The 26536-nt window shown below is 42.8% G+C and overlaps 1 protein-coding gene across 18 annotated transcripts in view; it reads right to left on the minus strand.

Moving 5' to 3' along the window:
- Positions 1-26536, minus strand: part of LOC121536731 (dedicator of cytokinesis protein 9) — a 129265-nt gene that overhangs the window by 68908 nt on the left and 33821 nt on the right. For 5 of the 18 annotated variants that reach the window (XM_041844197.2, XM_041844206.2, XM_041844205.2 and 2 more), the window contains exons 1-2: positions 18449-18902; positions 905-1021 (exon numbers count right to left, since the gene is read on the minus strand). In XM_041844197.2, the coding sequence (XP_041700131.1) occupies positions 905-1021; positions 18449-18625 (294 nt within the window). In that variant the 5' untranslated portion in view covers positions 18626-18902. Of the gene's footprint in view, positions 1-904; positions 1022-5303; positions 5683-18448; positions 18904-26536 lie in introns of those variants that run through there. The other 13 variants (XM_045206586.1, XM_045206585.1, XM_041844202.2 and 10 more) reach the window with 6 other exon arrangements.

Below are 26536 nucleotides of genomic sequence, written 5' to 3' on the forward strand. Positions count from 1 at the left end.
TCAGATTTATGTTTATATGTTTTTATGTTGATGTGCTATTGTTTTTAATTGATTTTATTTTATTTGTATATTTAACCTATTCTTGACTTTGTGGTTCTTGCACTTGTTTGGGGAACAGGATTTCATTATTTTTATCTACATTTCTGCCTGAGAAATGACACCCTGATATAGTTCTGTGATCTGTGATATACTTCTGTGAATCACTGAGGCATTGTGTGTTTGTGTGTTCTTTGTCCTCAGAACTTTCAAATAACTTGAGGTGTTTTATGATTAATAGTGATGTTGTGCTTTTGGACACTGTCCTCAGGCTCCAGCTTTATGTTTATATGTTTTTATGTTGATGTGCTATTGTTTTTAATTGATTTTATTTGTATATTTAACCTATTCTTGACTCTGTGGTTCTTGCACTTGTTTGGGGAACAGGATTTCATTATTTTTATCTACATTTCTGCCTGAGAAATGACACCCTGATATAGTTCTGTGATCTGTGAAACAGTTCTGTTAATCACTGAGGCATTGTGTGTTTGTGTGTTCTTTTTCTTTAGAATTTTCAAATAAACTTGACGTGTTTTATGATTAATAGTGATGTTGTGCTTGTACTATTTTGGACACACTGTCCTCAGGCTCCAGCTTTATGTTGTATGTTGATCGTATTAAAACAAAGAAAACAATCTGAAGTTGTTGTTTTTAAGTTATATATACCATGATTTTTCCGGTCCGGCCCACTTGGGAATAGATTTTCCTCCATGTGGCCCCTGAGCTAAAATGAGTTTGACACCCCTGGATTAGATGATGAAAATCCTGTTTTTTTGTAGTTTCGTGAGGAATCGCCCTCTACCTGAAAATATGATTCAGTGGTCTGTGAGCCTATCAGTGACAGGTCAGAAGGTCAGAGGTGACTCACCAGGAAGTCCTCCAGGGGGAACTGTAGCATGTCCCGGAGGACATCACTGAGGATCTGGGTCTTCCTCTGGACCAGCACACTCTCATAGTCCAGCGGCTCGATCACCTTGGGCTTCACCTGGGTAACATACAACAAAACGTGCTCTGTTAATATACAGGTATCTATTCAGACACAACTAACACAGAAGAATGTCATCATCCTCACCAGGGAAGTGTAATTTGTAAGAGAAATCAAGAAGACAGGCAAAGTGCAGTAAAGTGCATTGTAGTCAACGTAAAACACCATAGCTGTCTGAACATCTAGACAGTCAGTCGGAGGATTTAAGTCACCCCAGAGACTCTTTAAAGCATCCCTTCTAAATTGAAGAATGGTGACAGCTCACCTTCAGAGAGACTCAGTCAAACCCAAGGAGCACTAAAAGTGGAAACTATTTTGCATGTGGAAAGTGGGCTCATTTACCCTAGGTATGAGGGAAATGTGGATTTCAGCCGGAGAACTCAGAAGTGACAGTAGGGCCCTGGTCAAAAGTAGTGCACTGTGGGACGCAGTCAATATTGTAAGTTGAGCTCAGAGAATCTATAGCTGGCTGGGCCCTGTCCTCACACATGCTATCTGTTAGTCCAACCATGACAGCCCTATGAGAGCTCCAGCCTGCAGCTTGCAGCCGCCCACAGAGAATACATCCGCCTAACCTAGCTCACGGATGGGAGGATCATTTTCACCTCACTCTCTGACTGCTAAAACACAGCTCTGTCCCGTCACTGAGCAGCTACAATGCAACACCATGAGTAGGAGGTTTGTTACCTAATGTACACAGAATGCAGTGATAAAATATGAATCTTTGGACATCCCCTTCCAATCCATCTGGTTTTCTTATTGATATGATTACAGTTAGCTAAAACAACGGAACGTTGTATAATCGACTTTTGTGTATTTTGAAAACAGAATTGTTGTTCATATCGACATTATGCCTTGCGCAGATAAGAATGTTGATTTCATTCCAGAGGGAAAGATCTGTAGCCTTTTCGTCTCACGTAACGTCTTCTGCTTGGATAAGTTGTACCACAACAGGTAGTAGAATAATTACATAAGCTACGTCAGTAGTACTGCTACAGACCACATCCATGAGTCAAAATGAAAATGTCCATTGAACTATATGAATAACCGAAACAGAGGTGACATATGATTATGTTGAATTCATGGTAGGCTACATCACGGTAGTGTATACGACATGACACAAGTCAGATCTCCACTCATCAAGCAGTAAGAACACAGTGGCATTAGAGACACAGAACACTTGAGATGACCATGTCTCAACGCTCTCAACAGCTCCACTAGATAATGGCTAGAACTATAAATCTGAAGCCTGTGTGTGTTTATCTCCGAGAGATAGTGAGGTGTGAAGTGAAGCGTGTTGCTAGCCAGGTCTTGGGGTTGAGCTCCAGTACAGTTTGCATGTTGCTTCGACATCTGGGCCTGATAATACGAAGTATGATCTCAGAGGGAGAGTCTTGGAAATGGACCAGTTTTAAGATGTGTTGCTAGTGGCCATACTAATAACACATTCAGCACCTATCAACGTTGACTGGTGAGATCCATGTTCCTGTCCCTCTCACAGCCACAGTCCAGAGGACCAGTGCAAGACAGTGAAGAGGAGGGGGTCTTCCTGGCTGCTACCAGCCTGTGGGGGATCATCAGACATTATTCAGTTCAGAGGAGCAACGATGGCTTATGCAAGTATGAATACACACACGTACTCCGAAGAACATGACATGCACACAAACGTGCCCAAACATACCTGCAGAGAGGTGTCACACGAAAGGCACACACACACTCACGCTCTTCGACACACTGAGACGAGGAGGAATGAAGTCGGAAGTCACGCTCTGCACTGAAGCAGACAGGCCAGGTGAGTCAGGAGACATGATTACAGACTAACAGGAGATAACAGTCCAGACAGACTACCTGTGTGTGTATGAGTGTGTGTGTGTTCATCCTCTGTCAGCTGATAACTCCAAATCGCTATGATCAGAGAGCAGAGTCGCTGATTTGCGTGGGGCTACACACAGGTAACCTGTCAGAGACAGCTACTGTAAACCCTAGCTATATAACATCATAAACACAGAGCTACCTCTCCTGAACCCAGGTATTAACCTGTTCATTGCCTGCTGCATTCTTTGAGAGCCAAACCCGCCTCTAAGTCAGTGACTGCTCATTGAATATGACAGTTATGTTTACTGTACATGGGTACACTATTAGCCCAAAGGAGACAATACTGTTGGAACCTCATTACAGGGATTTCCCCACACATCCTCTGGGTAGGACACACCTGGGGGTCAGGTGACTGCTGCCAGATTTTACAACAGTATGTCAACCATCAGTCTACAGTCACCAACAATACTCTACTCACTTGGAATAAAAACACACAAAAAGCTTGTTGCATTCAGTACATGGATTTGAAGACAAATAGTATACATGTCCTACTTTATCAATATCACAACTACTTTACCGATATCACTTTACCACCCCACAAGTCCTCATCCAACATGAAAATCATTGCATAACTGTGGCTTGACATTTCGGATGTTTGGAGGTTAAACAACATGTAATAACGTTATTATTAGGCTTGTCTTCCTCCTCCTCTTACTGTTGATGAATTCCTGAGCCTACAAACTCTCCCTCATGACTAGAATCTTGCCTATTGTCAGCCTTCCTCCCACCGTCCGTTGAGGTTTACCATATGCCTATGTCAGGGACCAGATGAGCCTGTTCAGCCAAACCACAGAGTAAGCATCGGATAAGAAAATGTCTATTCACTGACTGGAGCCCAGTCATTTTCACTCCCTCAGCCCACAGCAATGACCACAGTCCAGTCCACTGCTGTACCAACAACCCTGTTCCTCCTACTGTACAGTACAGCCCCCACTGTATTTTAGCCTTGTAGATAATAGTACATAACCTCAGCATCCTTCCTGTAGAGTACGTGTCAAAGTCAACGCCCGCGGGCCGGAGCCCATTCAATGTGGCGCGGGTGGTTTGAGTAAAAGATTTATACAAAATATAAAAAATACATTGTCACATTGAAATGACTAAAACCAAATAGAAATTGTGTAGACATTATATTGGACCTACATTTGATATACTCTTCACTCTTTCCAGGTTGCTAAGAAACACCAAAACGAAAGCTGGATAGTCAGGAAGCATTTAGGAACATTCCAAAAATGAGAGAGGACGATAGATAGTGCGGCCCTCCAGACACTGATGCGGCCCGCAGGAATAATGAGTCTGACACCCCTGCTGTAGAGATTGGCAAATCAAACGCCTGTTGAGGGTTACCAGAGACTTACCATAAACAATGGGTAGTGAGGCTCAGTAACACCATTGTTAAATAGTGAATATGATTTGAAACAGAAGGGTAACTATCCCTTTTTCAAAACAAGTGCCTCTGGGAAGCCTTTTGATATAAATGTCAGTTCCACATTTGCAGTAACCAAAGCCTTACAATTATAGGACAATCAGTCCAAAGGAGTATAACATAGCTATTACTCTCACATCTGGATATTAGCTTCATAAACAAACCACAACCCCTTGAAGAGAAAGAGTTAACAAATAGCTGCTTCTGGAGCCAAATCTTCCAAGACCAACTCTCTACCACTCTGACAGCTGTGTTTCCCCAGGCCTTGGCTCCCATCTCTCCCTACTCTGCACCTCTCACTACACTCCTGCTGTACATTGGAACAATGGTGCTCTGTGGTGCCTTCATATTGGATACAGTTGCTACTTTACTTTGGTTAAAATACGCTGTTCAATGACTGTTTAGGACAAACGGATGAAAGATTCAACCTGCCGTGGATTAAACAGTACCTCTTATTATGCTTGACTTTTGAGCTTAAGGAGCAAAGAGGGAACTTTTATGAGAGGTATACACCACAGTAATTACCTCTAAAGAATGCAATTAACTGCCTTGGTCTTATCCATGCAGCTAATTTAGCACCAGCAGAGTCCAACGTTCCTCTCCAGTTGGGCACACAAAGCACTTTGAAATGTGAGCCCACACCATTGTGTGGAATAATTTAGATCTGATAAAAGGAGACTGGATTTTTAGACTAGCCATGAAGCTGCATGGCAGGGCAAGGTCAGCTCAGAGCTTCCAAGCACCTGACCTGCTTCACACAACAGTTATGCAACAACTACGCCACAAAAAGGAATACTTAGAGTGCTACAGATATTTTACTATAAACCATATCCACAACAGTACTGCTGAAATGTGATGAAGTAACCGTTTCAGCTCCTACTTCAAGTTTCCAAAGTAAACTTAAAACATGTGGTAAGGAAATTCAGTAACTTTTAGTGTCTCAACAGAAACCATGGCTAAGTAACCCCCCATGCCGTGACTTACCACCACCTGTGGCGCTGCCTCCACCTCTGCCTCGGCTCCAGCCAAGCTCTTGTATTGCTGGGGTGACTCGATCACCAGCTCCTTCTTAGGAGCTTTGTTAGCCCTTCCTTGCATTGTCAACAGCTGTGGCCACAAATCTCCTCACTAGATCCCAAAGAGCAGCAACAGGCAGCCAGCATGTCCAATGTAGAAATGCCTTATGCAGGGTAAAGTTAGGGAAGTTCTCCAGAACCCCTATAGCTCTCTTCAGGCACCAACTTCCCTCTCTCAGAGTACTCTGTCTGAATGTCTGAGCCTCCCAGTCGTAGACTCACACCCAGGCTACAGAGAGAGGGGGCCCCTCCCACACTCAGCTGTGCCTCCTAGCTGGGGGAGTTACAGCCTTCACACACACACACACACACACACACACTCACACTCACACTCACACACACGCTCCTGCTTCACACACACACACACACACACTCACACACGCTCCTGCTTCACACACACACACACACACTCACACACGCTCCTCCCGCAGTCTGACCCCTCAACATCCACCTGCACTCTAATGACACATGGCTGACAACAACAGACAAAGAAGACGCATTTCATTCCACTGGTCTTCTAGTCCAACCAGGGAGTGTCTGGTCCACCGCTCCACGACTTATGTAAGACAGCTGCAAATAGAGCAGCTTCCCATTTCAGCATGAAGAAGAACAAACAGAGAAGTAAGTGAGACTATAATAGACATGGAGATTAGAATAGTGTACTATCAACATACCCCATGTCATTTATTCAAGGAATTAAAAATAACATCTGGAGAATTCATATCTGACAGGATAGTAGACACAGCAGCACAGCACTGATGAGTAGTGATTTTCCCCATGTAAATAGCAGTTAAGCTGCTAGAATCGGCTCCTCAGATTGAGTTTGTAGTGAGTGCCTCAAAAAACATCTTTCACAAATCCTGAGTGACCCACATAAACTGCCATCTAAAACAGTAAACACCAAGCTCTTTATCTCCCGTTTCCACTCAGTTTGAAACTCTTTGGAACTCAGTTTGAAACGGATTGAAAGTCAATTTGAAACAGAAGACAAACCCTTGAAGAAATTCAATATGGCAACTTATTTGATGATACTAGTGACTACCGTCTGAATCCCTCATTTCCAGATATACAGTACGAGTAAACAAGGTCACCAGTTCAATTTGTATCTGTCCATTGTATGCAGCTCTGGGATGTAGAATCTTTTTGTGTCCAACTGCCTCCTGGTTGTCAAAGGGCCTTGCCAGGGCCTTGGACAAGGAGATTAGGCTTGTCTCCAGTCTGTACGAGCCTCTGGTTGTTGATCCATCTGCCGGAGAGCCATTCCATGGCTGACATAGCCCTGTTAACCCACCTCCGAGTAGGGTCAACCTTCCAGATTCCTCAGTGGGCCACAGCAGGGAGGATGTTATCTTTTCACGGTTGTGTCAGAGCTCAGCGTGAGGGCCTCGGTGAGGACTGCAGCTGTTCCCCTCCAACTGTCACCTCCCCCCACTGGCACCCACACTTAACCCCCGTCCCCCTTCCCCCACTAGGCCGCTCACATACTGGAGCCCCAGGCCATGAAATGCACAACCTTCTTCCAGCCTCACCCAGGTTCAAGGCACAGAGACTCTGGGAGAAGGACTGGAGAACATGACAGGAACGTGATTCATGACAGGTTCCACAGTGGAATGAGATACAAGTCTGTCTTCCTGAGGGCAACAAGTGTCAGCGCACTCTGGGTTTCACAGAGCAGCAGTGAGTCAGAGTTCCTGTCTCTGATAAACATTACTCAAACTACTAACAACAGCCATTGTGCATTATGTTTTATAGCCTTTCCATCGAAAAGGACCCATGTGAAGTTTATAGGAGCATATCAAATTGGATGTCAAATGAAAGTTAAGAGTCAATTTGTTGGGGAAATGAAGGCATAGATACATTTTTCAACAATTTCCATCTTAAAAATGTTGCATAAGTAAAGGCCTTGATTTCTGCATAAGATGGAAATGGGGTCCTACATTCTTTTAAACCAGAAAGTCTTAAAAAGTTTCAGAAATACATCATCAAAACACGTTGACCTAAAAACCCATGCCAACTAATATCAACACATTTTTCTTCCCTTCAGTAAGTTTAAGAAATATTGCCGTTACCAAAAACCTGTTACCAAAAACCCACATATATTTAAGATATTTCCCTCATGAGGAGAGAGGATAATGAAAGTTCACAGAAGTAACAAGTAAAGGTAGACCTACCAATCAGTTAGTGATTTAACTGATTTAAATTTTTTGAATTATTAAGTTGTCTAGATCCCTACTATTTGTTGCTGTTTCCATCTTCCCTGTGACCTGCCCTGTCTGAAACTGTGAGGAGTAACAGCGTAGCCTACGTTGCTACCATAACAAAGACGGTGGGAGTCCCATTGTGGACAGTGGTGTCTCGATCACAGGTGAAGGATCTTTTAAACAAACATATTTGCAGTTGTTACAACAACAAGAAAATTGCTTCAAGTGTTGTGTCCAAATACTGGTGGACTCAATTAATAAAATAATGGATGACCTGACCAGAGGTCCAGGACCTGAAGAACAGTTTGTAGTTCTCCCAGGGTCAGCTCGATGACTTTAAACAGGAAAACGGCAAGATGACAGCAATCTGTAAGTCCTTGAGAGAGGACATCAGTTCTGTATGTGAATCCATGATAACAATAAATGAGAAATCTGATTATCTCGAGGGACAATCAAGGCGGAACAACATTGTTGTGGACGGAATTTCCACGAGTCCTGGACGGAGTCTGAGGACAAAGTGAGGGTAATGATCTCGGAGAAACTGAAGATGGACCACAGGAAGATTGAGGTGGAGTGGGCCCACAGCATTGGAAAACCCACCACTGGCCCAGGTGACAGGCCCAGGCTGATAGTGGTCAAGTTCCTGAGGTTCAAGGACAAGGACAATTCTGAAGCTGTGTGCGCCAGAAAATTAAATAAACGTATCCCGGCCATGAAAGCTCCGTGTAGTCCCGTGTAGCTCAGTTGGTAGAGAATGGCGCTTCAACACTAGGGTTGTGGGTTTGATTCCTCAAGGGTGACGCAGTACGAAAAATGCACTCACTACTGTAAGTAGCTCTGGATAAGAGTGTCTGCTAAATGACTAAAATGTAAATGTAAAATGTAATCTAGTTAAGGAGGATGCTTACAATGCATTTGGACGGTAAGATGGAAACGACTGATTTTAAAGCTTATTGTCACCAAAAACGTTATTAATTCACTTGGTCTCCCTTGCCACCAAAAACTCATTAACTTCTTCGTCTCTCAAGCCTCCTGTCTGGTTTCCACTAAATTTCATAGCCAGAAAGTCCGATTCCACTGCCAGGTTCTGCCTGGCGAATGACGTCTTTACTTTCTTAAAGAGACAGCACACACTTTTATAAAATAAGAGATTGCTTCTTCTATGACAGGGATGGGGAACTGGCGGCATGCAGGGCGCATTTTGAAGGCCCTCGGATCAATTTAGTCAGGGTCTCAACTTACTGTTGCAAGTTAGAATAGTAGAATATAAAAAGGTAACATTTAAAAATGTGATATACACATGTGGTACGCAGACCCGCAAGCAACTGCGGCCCCTCATGATGAGTTCAGATTTTTGTGGTCCCCACCCCCATCAAAGTTGCCCATCCCTGTTCTATGCACATGTTGTTGATAATAAAATATGTTCTCCGGATTGTTTGTCATCTGTAGCCCCATGAAATCAGCTAAAACAAGCTCAATAACTTAATGCATGCACACACTGCTATTGAAAAATATGCATTCACCTGTATTGTGAAAATACCTATACCCAGTTTATCAAGAGATTTACTATTCAAATAACTGATTACCATTATGTTGTTATGTAGTTAGATTTTTTACCAAAGTCAAAATTATTGCTACAACTATGCCACATTGATAGTAAAATGTATTCATTGATACATACATACATGGCTGTCTCTAAAACATGTACAGAAACATTTTCAAATGTAATAATATTGAATTCAAAAGATGCCCAACGATTGAACAGAGCAGTAGCTGAGTTTATCTGTCTGGATCAAGTGCCATTCTGTGACTTTGGCTAATAAGCCTTCTTTTTTTTGTTGCGGTATCGTTTTGGTATCGAATATTGTGATGCTATCGAGTATCGTGATACTAAACCTGGTATCAGTATCGAAGTCAAAATTCTGGTATCATGACAACACTAGTGAGTAGAGCACAGTAGTGTCAGTCCAATACAATACAGTAGTACGGTACAATACAGTAAAGCTAAGTAGATTACAGTAGAGTATATTGTACTGTACGGAACTATACTGAACTTTACTGTACCGAACACTACTCTACCCTACTCTACCCTGCTATTCTCTGCACTGCTGTGCTGTCCAAACTTGTGAAACATGAGGAGAATGGCATTCATTTCCATAATTATGTATTTCTGTTACCAAAGTTTGCATCTGCACAGTTCTTCCACCAAATGTGTTTTTGTAAATGTGGAAATTGTGCATAGCCGTGTGGTTTGTTAAACTTTTAAATCAATGGTTTTTGTTTGGCATACATTTTAATGTGAAAAAACTGAGTCAAAGCGTACCGTGGAATTGCCCTGATGCAATGCCACCACATTTTGTCGACTAAATTCTTGTTTGGATGTTGACTCTACATATTAAACTACCAACTTGCGGACAAGTACAGTAATCTAGCTACTCCTCCTGCTTCCCATCAAAATTCCAGGAGGAATTTCATCAGACATCCTTTGAAACACCTACTTGTTAACTACGTCACGCTCTCAGCGGAATCCAAATGAATTACTGTGTGGTTAATATCGATTGTGACATTTACAAATCAGCATGTAAACAGTTCTTGAACAGTAATGACAGTCATGCAGTGAAAGACTCCTAGATCCTGGATTGCGCATTCAAACTAACACAGCACCCAGGACACAGTGGACTAATGGTCTATTAGACAAGCAGAAACAACAAGATATCAGCTCTGACGCTTAATTGTGAAGTTATTCTATATAAGGAACAATAACACATTAACAGTCCATAATGACTTTGATCAGAGAGCTGTAATGTGTTTATACAGGGACAGGAGTCAGGATCTGCCGGTTCCACCCCCTGCTCCTATCTGCAGCAGAAAGAGATAATGTAGAGGACTTCAAAGACATTTCCTCCCCCTCTGCAGTGCAGCTCTGGTACTGTATTCCCACACAGCCGACAAGTCAACTACACAGTGGGGGAAATATTCTGGGTGAATTTGGGGTTTTTGTTATGCTATTTGTTCAGTTTCTACTGAGACCAAGAATCATGCAATACTTTAAGTTGAAACGGTGGATACCTATGATAGGATATATATATACACACATACACACAGTGGGGAGAACAAGTATTTGATACACTGCCGATTTTGCAGGTTTTCCTACTTACAAAGCATGTAGAGGTCTGTAATTTTTATCATAGGTACACTTCAACTGTGTGAGACGGAATCCAGAAAATCCAGAAAATCACATTGTATGATTTTTAAGTAATTAATTTGCATTTTATTGCATGACATAAGTATTTGTTCACCTACCAACCAGTAAGAATTCCGGCTCTCACAGACCTGTTAGTTTTTCTTTAAGAAGCCCTCCTGTTCTCCACTCATTACCTGTATTAACTGCACCTGTTTGAACTCGTTACCTGTATAAAAGACACCTGTCCACACACTCAATCAAACAGACTCCAACCTCTCCACAATGGCCAAGACCAGAGAGCTGTGTAAGGACATCAGGGCTAAAATTGTAGACCTGCACAAGGCTGGGATGGGCTACAGGACAATAGGCAAGCAGCTTGGTGAGAAGGCAACAACTGTTGGCGCAATTATTAGAAAATGGAAGAAGTTCAAGATGACGGTCAATCACCCTCGGTCTGGGGCTCCATGCAAGATCTCACCTCGTGGGGCATCAATGATCATGAGGAAGGTGAGGGATCAGCCCAGAACTACAACGGCAGAACCTGGTCAATGACCTGAAGAGAGCTGGGACCACAGTCTCAAAGAAAACCATTAGTAACACACTACGCCGTCATGGATTAAAATCCTGCAGCGCACGCAAGGTCCCCCTGCTCAAGCCAGCGCATGTCCAGGCCCGTCTGAAGTTTGCCAATGACCATCTGGATGATCCAGAGGAGGAATGGGAGAAGGTCATGTGGTCTGATGAGACAAAAATATAGCTTTTTGGTCTAAACTCCACTCGCCGTGTTTGGAGGAAGAAGAAGTATGAGTACAACACCAAGAACACCATCCCAACCGTGAAGCATGGAGGTGGAAACATCATTCTTTGGAGATGCTTTTCTGCAAAGGAGACAGGACGACTGCACCGTATTGAGGGGAGGATGGATGGGGCCATGTATCGCGAGATCTTGGCCAACAACCTCCTTCCCTCAGTAAGAGCATTGAAGATGGGTCGTGGCTGGGTCTTCCAGCATGACAACAACCTGAAACACACAGCCAGGGCAACTAAGGAGTGGCTCCGTAAGAAGCATCTCAAGGTCCTGGAGTGGCCTAGCCAGTCTCCAGACCTGAACCCAATAGAAAATCTTTGGAGGGGAGCTGAAAGTCCGTATTGCCCAGCGACAGCCCCGAAACCTGAAGGATCTGGAGAAGGTCTGTATGGAGGAGTGGGCCAAAATCCCTGCTGCAGTATGTGCAAACCTGGTCAAGACCTACAGGAAACGTATGATCTCTGTAATTGCAAACAAAGGTTTCTGTACCAAATATTAAGTTCTGCTTTTCTGATGTATCAAATACTTATGTCATGCAATAAAAAGCAAATTAATTACTTAAAAATCATACAATGTGATTTTCTGGATTTTTGTTTTAGATTCCGTCTCTCACAGTTGAAGTGTACCTATGATAAAAATTACAGACCTCTACATGCTTTGTAAGTAGGAAAACCTGCAAAATCGGCAGTGTATCAAATACTTGTTCTCCCCACTGTATATATTCCTGAATACATTATAACTACAGTACTATAGGATTATGAAAGTGCCGAGTAAATACAGAGCTGTTTTTCTATTGCATCCATAATGTGTAGCTGTATCTGTAAGATATTGAATATTATTGAAAGAGTGTGATGAAACACAAAGCAGAGCAGAAGTCTGCTACAGTATCGTCATGTTTCAGCGTTACTGTCTCCCTTTATTTCCAGCCAGACGTTTTATCTGAAGCACCCTCATTAAGAAGAGTTCCTTCCTCTGTTTTAGTCCTCTACATCAATCCTTGACTTTTATTGAGTTTCATTCTGCGTCATCACTGCGTTTCATTCTGCGTCATCAGGACTTTTATTTGGAAAATGGCATGAATTGAAATTAGTAGGGCCTATGACACTGCATCTGGCACTAGAGGACCGTTATCAAATTGCAATGTTTTCATTATGACTTTGCATCAGCTCAGTATACCAATGATAAGGTTAGCACATAGTGAAACACCCTCAACTAATCTCTCTCTTCAGATGATATAAACCCTAATACAATGGCTGCCAGATCTCAGTGTGGACTGGTGTTTGCCTAGGCTAAGCTAGCCAGACGTCCACACTCAGCCGTCCCATTCCGGCCTGGTCTGTACGGAGCAGGGCTGGACGAAGAAGGGCTGGGCAGTGTGTTACATAACAAAGGCTTGATGCAATAATTGGGCCTTCTCTTCCCAGCAGGAGCCAGGGGAAAACCGGGTGGGTGTAACCCTGGCATGTAACAAAACACACACATCCCCTCTTCATCAGATCACACCCTTCCCAGGACCAACACCCGGGCTGTTTTCACTCCAGTCCCCCCGGGGAGCTCCCAGGCGCCAGGTGAGATGGAGAATTCACACTGACTGCATGGAGATAAGGCAAATCATAATACAGTCAGTGTCAGTCCACATCTACGCCCACTGTTGCTTACGTCAGCACTGTATAAAGAGGTGAGAACAAGAGTCTCATCTCACACAATGCAGCCGTGAAACAAAACATGACCACAGTAGGGGTGGATACAGCACACTATGGCATTTCCAGTCTACTCCTTCCTGCATAGATACATGTACTCTTTTTCACCCAAGGCCAAAAGAACGCAACGCAATTCTATTGAACAAATATGTGGCCCGTCAAGTTTGAACAGCTGCACATTGATGTACACAATGTTGCTCTAGTCCAGTGTTTTTAGGACTTGTTGCCAAGGCAGGTCATGGTGCAGGAGCCTAGCTAAGTGCTGGAGATGATGTTCTCCTGTCCCAATCAGTGTGTGAGAGAGTGCAACGGAAAGCACCTCAATGTTATTAGCATGTCTGGAAACACCTCCCTTCTAGGCAACTTCACAATGGCCTGAGACGTCACACAGAGTAGCAAGCAATCATGACAAATTCAACACATTTCCCTCGCTAGCTAGAGCGTTAACTCTGTTGTTATTTAGCTGTGCTTACGGCTATTGTATAAAAGGGACAGGGGAGTGATCTGATTGTTTGTTTTCTCTTTGCAGAGAGTTAACGGCACATTGTTTTCATGTGGATGTTCTGGTGAATGCCCAGCCCGTGTGTATAACACTGACTATCTATGGGGGCTGTCAGAGTTTCCACTGGTAGAAAAGGATTATAGGGATGACACAAAGAGAGGAGAGGGACTGTATGCCTAAAAGGAATTAGGTCTGGATAATATCATATTATGATCTTAGTAGTTTTATGTAGAGCGGACATTACAAATAAATGGTCCTACACCTCGTCCTAATGACATTAAGACAAACACAAGATTAAAGTCAACAGGGACACCATCTAAAGGAACAACAGCCCCATTTGGCTAGGTAATTCAATTTATCCAGTGGAGCAACACTATGGCTAATTCACAGTGATGCTGTACAGCAGGGTATTCAACCGGGGCCGAGGTACTTTGGGGGGGGTCATAGTTTTGATGTCTTCACTATTATTCTACAATGTAGAAAATAGTAAAACTTTTTTTACTCACCAAAGTGACAACACAGTGTGGTCAAAGTAACTTAGTTGTAATCACAATGTGGTTACTTATAACTACAAACATAGTTATATTTGAGTGTTTTTACATATTTATTAACTTATTTCCGGATATCTTCGGAACTACCCACAATGCACTATTTCTCAACATCATATGGAGAACCAGTGTTACCTAGCTAGTTCCAGCTGGCTAATGTTAGCTACTACCCATTCTAGCATGTAATTACATTCCAAACCAAGTGTTGGTGTTGGTGAGCTACTATGTACATCCACAAAGAAGAAACCATATAAATGAATGCGAAAATCTGCATCTCCTCTTCTCTTGTGCATTTGGCAGTGGTAGTCGAGCGAGCGAATGAGTGTTGTAGTAGTTTTTTGTCGTTCATAGCTAGTGCAGAAATACCCACATAGTGCAGCAATACTCACAAGGATAAGATTATGACTAATTTGTGGCCCAAAAATTAGAAGCTAGCTGTGAAGTGGGAACGCCTGCAACCTCTATTTCCTACCGGTACATCGTGAGTGTCAGCAGTGATGGAGATAAACTTGGTAAATTTTAAGTGGACTTACCTCACTATATCGCTATTGGATTAGCCGACTCTCCCTCAGCCGGTGAAACGGCCTCTCCCTCTGAAGGCCTTTCCTTGGCTCTTCTTTGGAAGCTAACGCAGCTGTCAATTGGTAAGTCTCCGCTCTAATACTTTATATCTGCTGTCTTTTTTTGTTGTTGTGTTCTGTGTGTTCCTGCCTGTGCTAGACTAGTTCTCTGGCTTACTACTTAGCTATGTCGACTGTGGTGGTTGGCTAGCTAGGCTAGTTAGCTGGCTAGGCTAGTTAGCAGGCTAAAACAACTAACTTTAGCTGGCTGGTTTGCTGGCTAAGATAACTGCATAAACCGGTAAGATTATTTAATAACTGGTTAGATGGCGTTATATATTTCCAAAACATTGGTTTACTTTAATGTAGCTGTAAGCTAGGTGTTGATAGCAACTGGCTAACTCACGCAGTGCTAACGTAACGTTAGCAGGCTGATAGGGCTAACCGTTAGCAGGCTAGTACAGCTAATGTTAGCATGCTAGTTGGCCAGCAACATTGCAAGCTGATTTGTAACAATACATTCAAAGTATTTACTTGTAAGTTGGCTGAACATTTTATTGAAACCAGTAGTCATGAGTGCAAAATATTTGGTTTAATTTGAAGTTATACATTTGAAGTTATTTCAGTTGGAGTTTACATTATAGGGAATAGGCTGGCTTGCCGGGTCCTCCATATTACGTCAAACTCCGCAAATGTTTTTTCCGGCATTACTTCGGCATTCTGATCAGTTTTATGTAATAACTCGAAAAATAGAAAAGTGAGGTCTAACTGCATTGGGACTTTTAAAGCATATTCTAAAGCAAATCCTTTAACGGGAACTGCACAGTGCAATTTCTATATTTGCGGGTTAGGGTCGGGTGCGGGCCTAAGATATTTACTTTATCACAGTCAGGCAGTTGCTGATGGATTATTAGCAATTGCGGGTGGGTGAACAAACAGCTGACCTAACATGGCTAACCTTTGTTTAACCAGATAAACAGCTACTCTTAGTGAAAATGTGTTTGGAGTTACCTTTCTAGCTAATAGACTATGTTAGAGTTTACTCTTCCACTATAATGTAGGTAGGTCAAAAAATGAAAAACTATCCACCAAATCTATTAATTTAAAAATGTTGATTACTTCTCCTTGTCATTATCATTCACCTGATAAGACAACATGTGAAAAAACATTTGTTTTGCTAACGTATGATGGGTCGCCGGTTGCCTGGGAGGGGTTACCTGGGCAAGAAAAGGTTGAAGACACCCACCGTACAGGCTTAGTTTAGTACTGGATTGAGTGTCCTCCTTCACACATGAAACTCATATACAGAGTCATTGAGTCATTAGCCATTTATTACAAGTGAAAACACGGTTAGTCTATTTTTCAAGCATTACTCCTCAACACACCACATGATAAAGCTTCTTTTATCATGGCCCAACTTGACGTCACCATTCTCTCTCCCGCTCTCGCTCCCGAAACAACATTCCATTGATAAGACTAGCTGGCACATTTGCTTTTGTGTTGCAGTATTGGTTTTGGCCTCACAAATCTCTTGGAGCTCTAGAGGAGGAAGGAAGCTGTGCACTTGTCAACAGTATGGTAAGAATGTAAACATAGTCATGATGTACAACATAGCTAAGTAGTTTAGTAGGAGTGACAAAGACAAATTATGAAATACTTAGAGAGCAGAAGCCTAATAGCAGTGACTTTTGACCCCTAAAGGAATCCACCCCACCCCTGAAGAGCGTGAGATGTGAGTTTCCTAAAGGAAGGAAAAGGGTGCGCTGGTGTAATCAGAGAGTGAGTAAAATAAGAGAACAGTCCAAGTCCCAAACCAAAGCCCCCCTAATGGCTTACTGTATGAGTCTGGACCGAAGAACAACCTACTAATAGCCACCCCTATCTGTGTGTGTGTGTGTGTGTGTGTGTGTGTGAGAGAGAAAGTGTGTGTGTCAGGGTATTTTTCCCACCCAGTGGCTTTTACCCCTTTAACCTTTCCTTTAAATTCCCCCACACTGAGAGATAATGACTTCAAGCCATGGGGAATGTATAGGACAACACTAATGGTTGACATCTTTCCAGGTTATGTGGACCAAAATACCTGCTCTAAATCAGAAGCATAAAAACAAGGAGAGCAAAACTTCAGTCCAGGGGACAGGGGATTCCAGTACGGCTGGTCAATCTGAAACATTGTTTTATGAGGTCAGTCACCAAGGAGCAAAACATGCATCTGTTTCAACCATTCCACCATATTGGATTTCTTCTGACGTCCTATCAGTTACAGTATAGCACAAGGGAATCCCCCACGGCTGTCATGCAGCATCATTCTCCGTCCCTGCATCTTTTCACCTAATGATTTGGGACATGGCCAAATGCTGAGAGGGAATTCAAATCAGCATCTCTGAGCCATGGGAGGTCACATTGCCCTTGACCTATACATCTCTCCTGTCTCTTCTGTTTCCTCTACCATGGAGCCATCCCTGTCAATCTGTTCACATCACAGTTAACCCAATGGCTGTCACATTCAGTAGGAGGAAAGAGCCATCAGCATCCCTTAGACACAGTTAGGTTGCAATCCAAATGGCACCCTATTCTATATAGTGCACTAATTCTGACCAGGGCCCATAAGGCTTAGTTCAAAAGTAGTGCTCTATATAGGGAATAGGGTGCAATTATATGCATCCTTAGAGAGCAAACAAGACACAGACAAAGGTCAACACAGACAAGCTGGTACTGAGTAGAACATAAGATGCAGCCAGCCAGCAATCCAAAGAGGGTTGATTGATTTCTAGCAGACACAGAGCCCACTGTCTCTCCTCTTCTGCACAGGGTTTAACCCATGGAGCGCATCGCAGAGGGAGAGATTCAAACCTCCTCCCCTTACATTTCACACACTGGTGCCTCAAGTAAAATACAGTACTGAAATAGGTGCACTTCTGCAGCTGAAATGCAGTAGGTCAGTTAAATGAGGAAATTGATTTATTTATATCAAAAAACTATTACGATGCTCGTTTTAAGTACATAAAAGCTGCCTTGTGGCTTTGGGTACCTCAACTGGAAGCATAAGAGGTCCATTAAAAACTAATATAGCAACACAATGGGGTTCGGCCTACTTCCCTACAGATCATTTCCTGTTTCCTGAGTAGGTAAAATGGTAGACGCATTCGACTTAAGTGTGTTCTAGTCATAATTGATCAATTTGTCATATCACATTTTGCTTCTATGGAAGTTGATGTTTGGTGTTAAAGGAAACCTTGAAAAGTTCCCTACATAATTCACAGGTTATGGGAAGACAGTTGAGTGGATTTAAGAACTGAAATCCTGTCTCCGGACACTACTTTGATTTAAAGATTTAAAGACACACCTGGCTGCTGAGGGAGGGCACGAGTGGAGTTGTATTTATACTGTATGGTACAGAAAGGTGAAGAGATAAGAGAGCTACAGTCTGGCAGGCACGGTCATAAGTAATAACGACACACATGCATAAATAAACATGTTCGCGCACACACACACACACACACACACACACACACACACACAGACTGCACACAAACACAGACGGCACACACACCTTCAGTACTCTCGGTGTTGGCCATGGGACCCGGGACTCTCTCCGGCTGCATGCTGCTTGTTCAGCCTCAGTCTGCCCAACGGGCTCGGCTGCACCACTTTTGCAGATGTACCCACAGTTCCTCTCTAAGACTGTACGCAGTCCGTCAAACACAACCACACTGGTGGTGCACCCCATCACTCCAGGTCCAAACAGGCATCGCTCACTAGCCCCCTCAGTAGAGCCGGACGATGACCCAGTTTCCCAGATCCAAGCCTACTACAGCCTGGTCCATCCTGAAACCCAACCCCACGCGGCTCCACAACTTCCTATGACTGCACCCCCAGGGCGAGGCTGCTGCCTGGGCTCAGAGAAACAGAGAGATAGCCTGGAGAGAGAGTTTATCCAGCCAGGGAAAGGAGCCTCGGTCAGAGCCACAGCAGAGCAGAGCTGTCCCAGCCCGTGTTTGCAGGAGTGCCTCAGTCAGCAGGCAAGAGAGAGAGGGAGAGAGATAGGGGGATGCTGCAGCTTCAGCCAATGCTGAGCCTCGACACAACGCCAGCTTCTATTTGCTGCTGCTGATGCTGTGCATCGCTCTCCCTTTCTCTCTCTCTCTCTCTCTTTTTCCCTGCCTCTCCCTTCTTGGAAACCTCAACTCTCTTTCTTTTCCCGTGCTCACTGTCAGACCACATCTCTCACTGTCAGACCACATCTGTAAATGAAGATAATTGCTTTTATTGCATTCTCTGGGGAATGCATTCAGAAATAAGCAGCAGCTATAACCGCACCCAGATACAATAGTTGCTGTTGTACAGTAAGGGGTGGGAATGTGATGAAGATGAAGGCGTTGACTATGGAGTAAATGAGCGTGCGCTAACTCTTTGATAGTCTGTTTCCACAGTCAGGCAAAGCGTGATGTGGCTGAGTGCTTATTTAGATCAAGTGAGAAACAAGGGGCAACGAAGGGACAAATTCTCCATGAATCAAATGAGAGTTAATAATTTACACTTTACTAAAACATTAATAATGATGACATAGCAGCATATTACGGTTGGATAAATGAAAGCCTTAATAAAGACAGGGAGTAAAAACTTCCTCCACCTCGGCCAGACTGTTTGGAAAACAGTTTTCTAAATGAACATGATCCTCTAATCTTCTCGATCAAGGAAAAACTCATCTAAAAGAACAGGATTTGTGGCAAACCTACTCTGTGATTTGACATATTCCAATTAAAGTGTGTGCCCACACAAACAGCAGCTGAGCCAGTTTGACTGTGTTCAAAGACAAATCTGTTTTACTTTAGAAACCTGGAGAAAAAAGCTCAAAATGTACTGGCTAGTGCTTTTGCTCAAAGCCATCTTTATTTACAAAACATACCAAGGAAATGTAAGGATTTAAGCCTTTTATGCTGAGACATCATGCAGAGAGTAAATTCTAAATAAAAGATCAGCCTCTGGCTGGATCAGGAGAGCCTGTCCTCCATGTTCTGCCAAGTGCACAAAACATATTAGAAGTAGGACAGCAAAACTTGATTAAGTCAAGACCTTCAGGATGCCAAACTAGGATTTATCTAGATACAATAAATCAACCAAACAGTTTACCTAGGGCCTGGAACCCATATCCATAAAACCATGCTGTTTAATAATCAACCTGAACTGGCTCCACATTCATGAAGAAATCGATCAATATTCGCTAATGGGCTTTACAAAAAAACAATTAATATCTCCCACCTGCAAATCAGGCCTGATTTTATGGACTCTCTGCCTTCGAGCCATTGTATATGCTTGTACTGACAGAGTCTGCAGTGCAATGCCTCATGTCCTGATTGGGGAAAGAAAAGATCGAGGCAGACAGGGAAACAGGACACTGTCCATCTCTGTTTATTTATCAATTTCTCGTCATTCTGAGGAGGCCCCTGCTTCCTGCTGCAGCTCAGGGTCGCATGCTCATAAAGTACCTCAGCACACACAGTTACAGGACAGTAGCTGGCACGGAATCATCCATGTCACCTGAGGTTATATTGGTACACGCACATATCATCTACTGAACTACATACAGTATTTATCTTTCCTATATACTGGAGGGATTTCATAAACCAGAAACTAACACAGATGATAGTTCACCATTTGAATGGGATTCATACTAAAACATATTAATATTTAATGTATATATATATATATATATATACATACATACATACATACATACATACACACACACACACACACACACACACACACACACACACACACACACACACACAGTGGGGAAAAAAAGTATTTAGTCAGCCACCAATTGTGCAAGTTCTCCCACTTAAAAAGATGAGAGGCCTGTAATTTTCATCATAGGTACACGTCAACTATGACAGACAAATTGAGAAGAAAAAAATCCAGAAAATCACATTGTAGGATTTTTAATGAATTTATTTGCAAATTATGGTGGAAAATAAGTATTTGGTCACCTACAAACAAGCAAGATTTCTGTCTCTCACAGACCAGTAACTTCTTCTAAGAGGCTCCTCTGTCCTCCACTCGTTACCTGTATTAATGGCACCTGTTTGAACTTGTTATCAGTATAAAAAGACACCTGTCCACAACCTCAAACAGTCACACTCCAAACTCCACTATGGCCAAGACCAAAGAGCTGTCAAAGGACACCAGAAACAAAATTGTAGACCTGCACCAGGCTGGCAAGACTGAATCTGCAATAGGTAAGCAGCTTGGTTTGAAGAAATCAACTGTGGGAGCAATTATTAGGAAATGGAAGACATACAAGACCACTGATAATCTCCCTCGATCTGGGGCTCCACGCAAGATCTCACCCCGTGGGGTCAAAATGATCACAAGAACGGTGAGCAAAAATCCCAGAACCACACAGGGGACCTAGTGAATGACCTGCAGAGAACTGGGACCAAAGTAACAAAGCCTACCATCAGTAACACACTACGCCGCCAGGGACTCAAATCCTGCAGTGCCAGACGTGTCCCCCTGCTTAAGCCAGTACATGTCCAGGCCCGTCTGAAGTTTGCTAGAGTGCATTTGGATGATCCAGAAGAGGATTGGGAGAATGTCATATGGTCAGATGAAACCAAAATATAACTTTTTGGTAAAAACTCAACTCAGTCGTGTTTGGAGGACAAAGAATGCTGAGTTGCATCCAAAGAACACCATACCTACTGTGAAGCATGGGGGTGGAAACATCATGCTTTGGGGCTGTTTTTCTGCAAAGGGACCAGGATGACTGATCCGTGTAAAGGAAAGAATGAATGGGGCCATGTATCGTGAGATTTTGAGTGAAAACCCTCCTTCCATCAGCAAGGGCATTGAAGATGAAAAGTGTCTGGGTCTTTCAGCATGACAATGATCCCAAACACACCGCCCGGGCAACGAAGGAGTGGCTTCGTAAGAAGCATTTCAAGGTCCTGGAGTGGCCTAGCCAGTCTCCAGATTTCAACCCATAGAAAATCTTTGGAGGGAGTTGAAAGTCCGTGTTGCCCAGCGACAGCCCCAAAACATCACTGCTCTAGAGGAGATCTGCATGGAGGAATGGGCCAAAATACCAGCAACAGTGTGTGAAAACCTTGTGAAGACTTACAGAAAACGTTTGACCTGTGTCATTGCCAACAAAGGGTATATAACAAAGTATTGAGAAACTTTTGTTATTGACCAAATACTTATTTATTTTCCACCATAATTTGCAATTAAATTCATTAAAAATCCTACAATGTGATTTTCTGGATTTTTTTTTCTAATTTTGTCTGTCATAGTTGACGTGTACCTATGATGAAAATTACAGGCCTCTCTCATCTTTTTAAGTGGGAGAACTTGCACAATTGGTGGCTGACTAAACACTTTTTTCCCCCACTGTATGTATGTATGTATGTATGTATGTATGTATGTATGTATGTATGTATGTATGTATGTATGTATGTATGTATGTATATATATATAAATATTATTTTTTCCCCACACCTTTATTTAACCAGGTAAGCCAGTTCTCATTTACAACTGCGACCTGGCCAAGATAAAGCAAAGCAGTGCGATAAAAACAACACAGAGTTACATATGGAATAAACAAAACGTACAGTCAATAACACAATAGAAAATCTATATACAGTGTGTGCAAATGTAGTAAGTTATGGAGGTAAGGCAATAAATAGGCCATAGTGCAAAATAATTACAATTTAGTATTAACACTGGAGTGATAGATGTGCAGAAGATGATGTGCAAATAGAGATACTAGGGTGCAAATTAGCAAAATAAATAACAATTTAAATAACAATATGGGGATGAGGTAGTTGGGTGGGCTAATTACAGATGGGCTGTGTACAGGTGCAGTGATCGGTAAGCTGCTCTGACAACTGATGCTTAAAGGTAGTGAGGGAGATAAGTGTCTCCAGCATCAGAGATTTATGCAGTTCGTTCCAGTCATTTGCAGCAGAGAACTGGAAGGAATGGCGGCCAAAGGAGGTGTGGGCTTTGGGGATGACCAGTGAGATATACCTGCTGGAACACATACTACGGGTGGGTGTTGCTATGGTGACCAATGAGCTAAGATAAGGCGGGGATTTGCCTAGAAGTGATTTATAGGTGACCTGGAGCCAGTGGGTTTGGCAACGAATATGTAGTGAGGGCCAGCCAACGAGAGCGTACAGGTCACAATGGTGGGTAGTATATGGGGCTTTGGTGACAAAACGGATGGCACTGTGATAGACTACATCCAATTTGCTGAGTAGAGTGTTGGAAGCTATTTTGTAAATGACATCGCCGAAGTCAAGGATCGGTAGGATAGTCAGTTTTACGAAGGCATGTTTAGCAGCATGAGTGAAGGAGGCTTTGTTGCGAAATAGGAAGCCGATTCTAGATTTAACTTTGGATTGGAGATGCTTAATGTGAGTCTGGAAGGAGAGTTTACGGTCTAACCAGACACCTAGGTATTTGTAGTTGTCCACATATTCTAAGTCAGACCCGCCGAGAGTAGTGATTCTAGTCGGGCGGGCGGGTGCAAGCAGCGTTCGATTGAAGAGCATGCATTTAGTTTTAGTTATGAATTTACAAGCTGAAAATGCATCAAAATACATGCAATGTAAAATGTCTAATGCTGTGGTCTATGGGTACAATGTAATTAACGACAGCCTTGCAGTGTTCAATTGACCGGTCAAAGGGTCAAACTCAAATGCTACCACCATTACAGTAAAAGTCATACTGTGGGCAATAACATTGATCAGGACACACACAACCATCTACAGCATTAAAAGTGCTTCCACAGGGCGTGCCAGTGTACTATGCTGCTGAACTCCCTCAGCCTGTGTGTTTGCTGTGTTAATATTTCAGCAGCACATAACACACTGAACTACATTCGATTGGGGGGAGAGATGAGCTGTGGAGGAGTGTAGCTGAACCCAGGGTTGAGGGGATTCAGATGGAGAGAGAGAGGGAGAGAGAGAGAGCAGGAGGAGGGATGGAGAGAGAAGACTTCAGTTATACTCATGGATCTCTTAGAAATACATCCTAATTTCATCCTCATGGCTTTAAATCACTCTCCCCATCCCCCATGGCCTGCAGTCTACAGCAGGATAGACTGTCAGATGGTGGAGAGAGGGCTTTTAGGCTTAACATATAGAACAGCATGAAGTAATCTGCCGTAAAATTGCCAAGTCAAACCCTACATTAGGGACTGATAAGAGCAGCCCGTAGAGTAGACCGTGAGGAATGAAAGCTTTGTGTCTTCTGCTTGAACTCTTGCTACTGTAAGCGCAGTGATCCCATCCCTAAGTAAGGTAAAGGGCATGAGGATCATGTACTATAGGGTTATGACAAAGGAATATCAGAGTGACTTTACAGCATTATGTCTGGCTTGTCATTCATAGTTATGCAGCACTGCAACTAAAATAGCAGGTCCCTAAGCGACACAATACACTGAGGTACACAGTCTGCACACACACGTCTAGTCAAGTAGGTTCTCTTTTGAAAACAATGTCTGTCAACGGTGAGACAGTTATTATTGAGTGAGAACCATTGCAAATAAAAAGGTTAACTGGCTAATGATTCATTACTAGAGGACATGGTTTGAAGTGCCACAGCTGGTTGGGATAAATCTCGCCTTGAGGACACAGATTCTTCTTGTTGTGCACGCTGAGGCATGTCTAAAACAATGCTATGACACTCGCTGACTAAGTCCCATTATGAATCCATTGCAGGGGAGAAAGACTGCCACCTCTCATTGAAGCCACGGAAGTTAAAGGCCGACCGCGGTACTGCAGGCATTGTCTGCAGAAAACAGGATTCCGATTACATTGAATGGAAAAATAGCAATCTTCGTGGCCAATCTTCGTGTAAATAAAAAATGCTTAGAAGACATTCATGGTAGCAATAATTGCTTCTAATACACCAGATGTATGTCCTTGAACCAATTATTTAAAAATTGCACAAAATTATCAGGATCATTTAGTTGCTAATGGCAGCCTGCAATTTTGTTACTTGAGTCAATGACGTGGCAGCACTGAGCTAGCCTGCAACATCACTTCCTGGAGTAGCTCAAAATGCACATGTTATGGCTCCATGAGACACCATCTTAACTGACTTCATTTAGCTTCAATGCGCTATTGCGTCTTAACATAGGATTGAATGGTGTCACGTGATCGATGGCTTTGTCCATTCATATATACAGTGCCTTCAGAAAGTATCCATTCCCCTTGACTTATTACACATTTTCTTGTGTTAAAGGCTGAATTAAAAATGGATTACCCTGGAATGCTTTTCCAACAGTCTTGAAGGAGTTCCCACATATGCTGAGCACTTGTTGGCTGCTTTTCCTTCACTCTGCGGTCCAACTCATCGCAAATCATCTCAATGGCCAGGTCATCTGATGCAGCACTCCATCACTCTCCTTCTTGGTAAAATAGCCCTTACACAGGCTGGAGGTGTGTTTGGTCATTGTCCTGTCGAAAAACAAATGATAGTCCCACTAAGCGCAAACCAGATGGGATGGCGTATCGCTGTAGAATGCTGTGGTAGCCATGCTGGTTAATTGTGCCTTGAATTCTAAATAAATCACAGACAGTGTCACCAGCAAAGCACCCCCACACAATAACACCTCCTCCTCCATGCTTTCGGTGGGAAATACACATGCGGAGATCATCCGTTCACCCACACCGCATCTCACAAAGACAACGGTTGGAACCAAAAATCTCCAATTTGGACTCCAGACCAAAGGACACATTTCCACTGGTCTATTGTCCATTGCTCTTGTTTCTTGGCCCAAGCAGGTCTCTTCTTCTTATTGGTGTCCTTTAGTAGTGGTTTCTTTGCAGCAATTCGACCATGAAGGCCTGATTCACACAGTCTCCTCTGAACAGTTGATGTTGAGATGTGTGCGTTACTTGAACTCTGTGAAGCATTTATTTGGGCTGCAATTTCTGAGGCTGGTAACTCTAATGAATGTATCCTCTGCAGCAGAGGTAACTCTGGGTCTTCCATTCCTGTGGCGGTCCTCATGAGAGCCTGTTTCATCATAGCGCTTTATGGTTTTTGCGACCGCACTTGAAGAAACTTCCAAAGTTCTTGAAATGTTCCGGATTGACTGACCTTCATGTCTTAAAGTAATGATGGACTGTCGTTTCTCTTTGCTTATTTTAGCTGTTCTTGCCATAATATGGACTTGGTCTTTTATCAAATAGGGCTATCTTCTGTATACCACCCCTACCTTGTCACAACACAACTGATTGGCTCAAACGCATTAAGAAGGAAAGAAATTCCACAAATTAACTTTTAAGAAGGCACATCTGTTAATTGAAATGCATTCCAGGTGACTTCCTCATAAAGCTGGTTGAGATAATGCCAAGAGTGTGCAAAGCTGTCATCAAGGCAAAGGGTGGCTATTTGAAGAATCTCAAATATAACATCTATTTTGATTTGTTTAACACTTTTTTTGGATACTACATGATTCCATGTATGTTATTTCATCGTTTTGATGACTTCACTATTATTCTACTATGTAGAAAATAGTAAAAATAAAGAAAAACCCTTGAATGAGTAGGTGTGTCCAAACTTTTGACTGGTACTGTATATATCTGGGGAAGGATATAAAAACATTTCTAGAGTGTTGAAA

Source organism: Coregonus clupeaformis, chromosome 23, assembly GCF_020615455.1.
Source record: "Coregonus clupeaformis isolate EN_2021a chromosome 23, ASM2061545v1, whole genome shotgun sequence".
Taxonomy (NCBI): domain Eukaryota; kingdom Metazoa; phylum Chordata; class Actinopteri; order Salmoniformes; family Salmonidae; genus Coregonus; species Coregonus clupeaformis.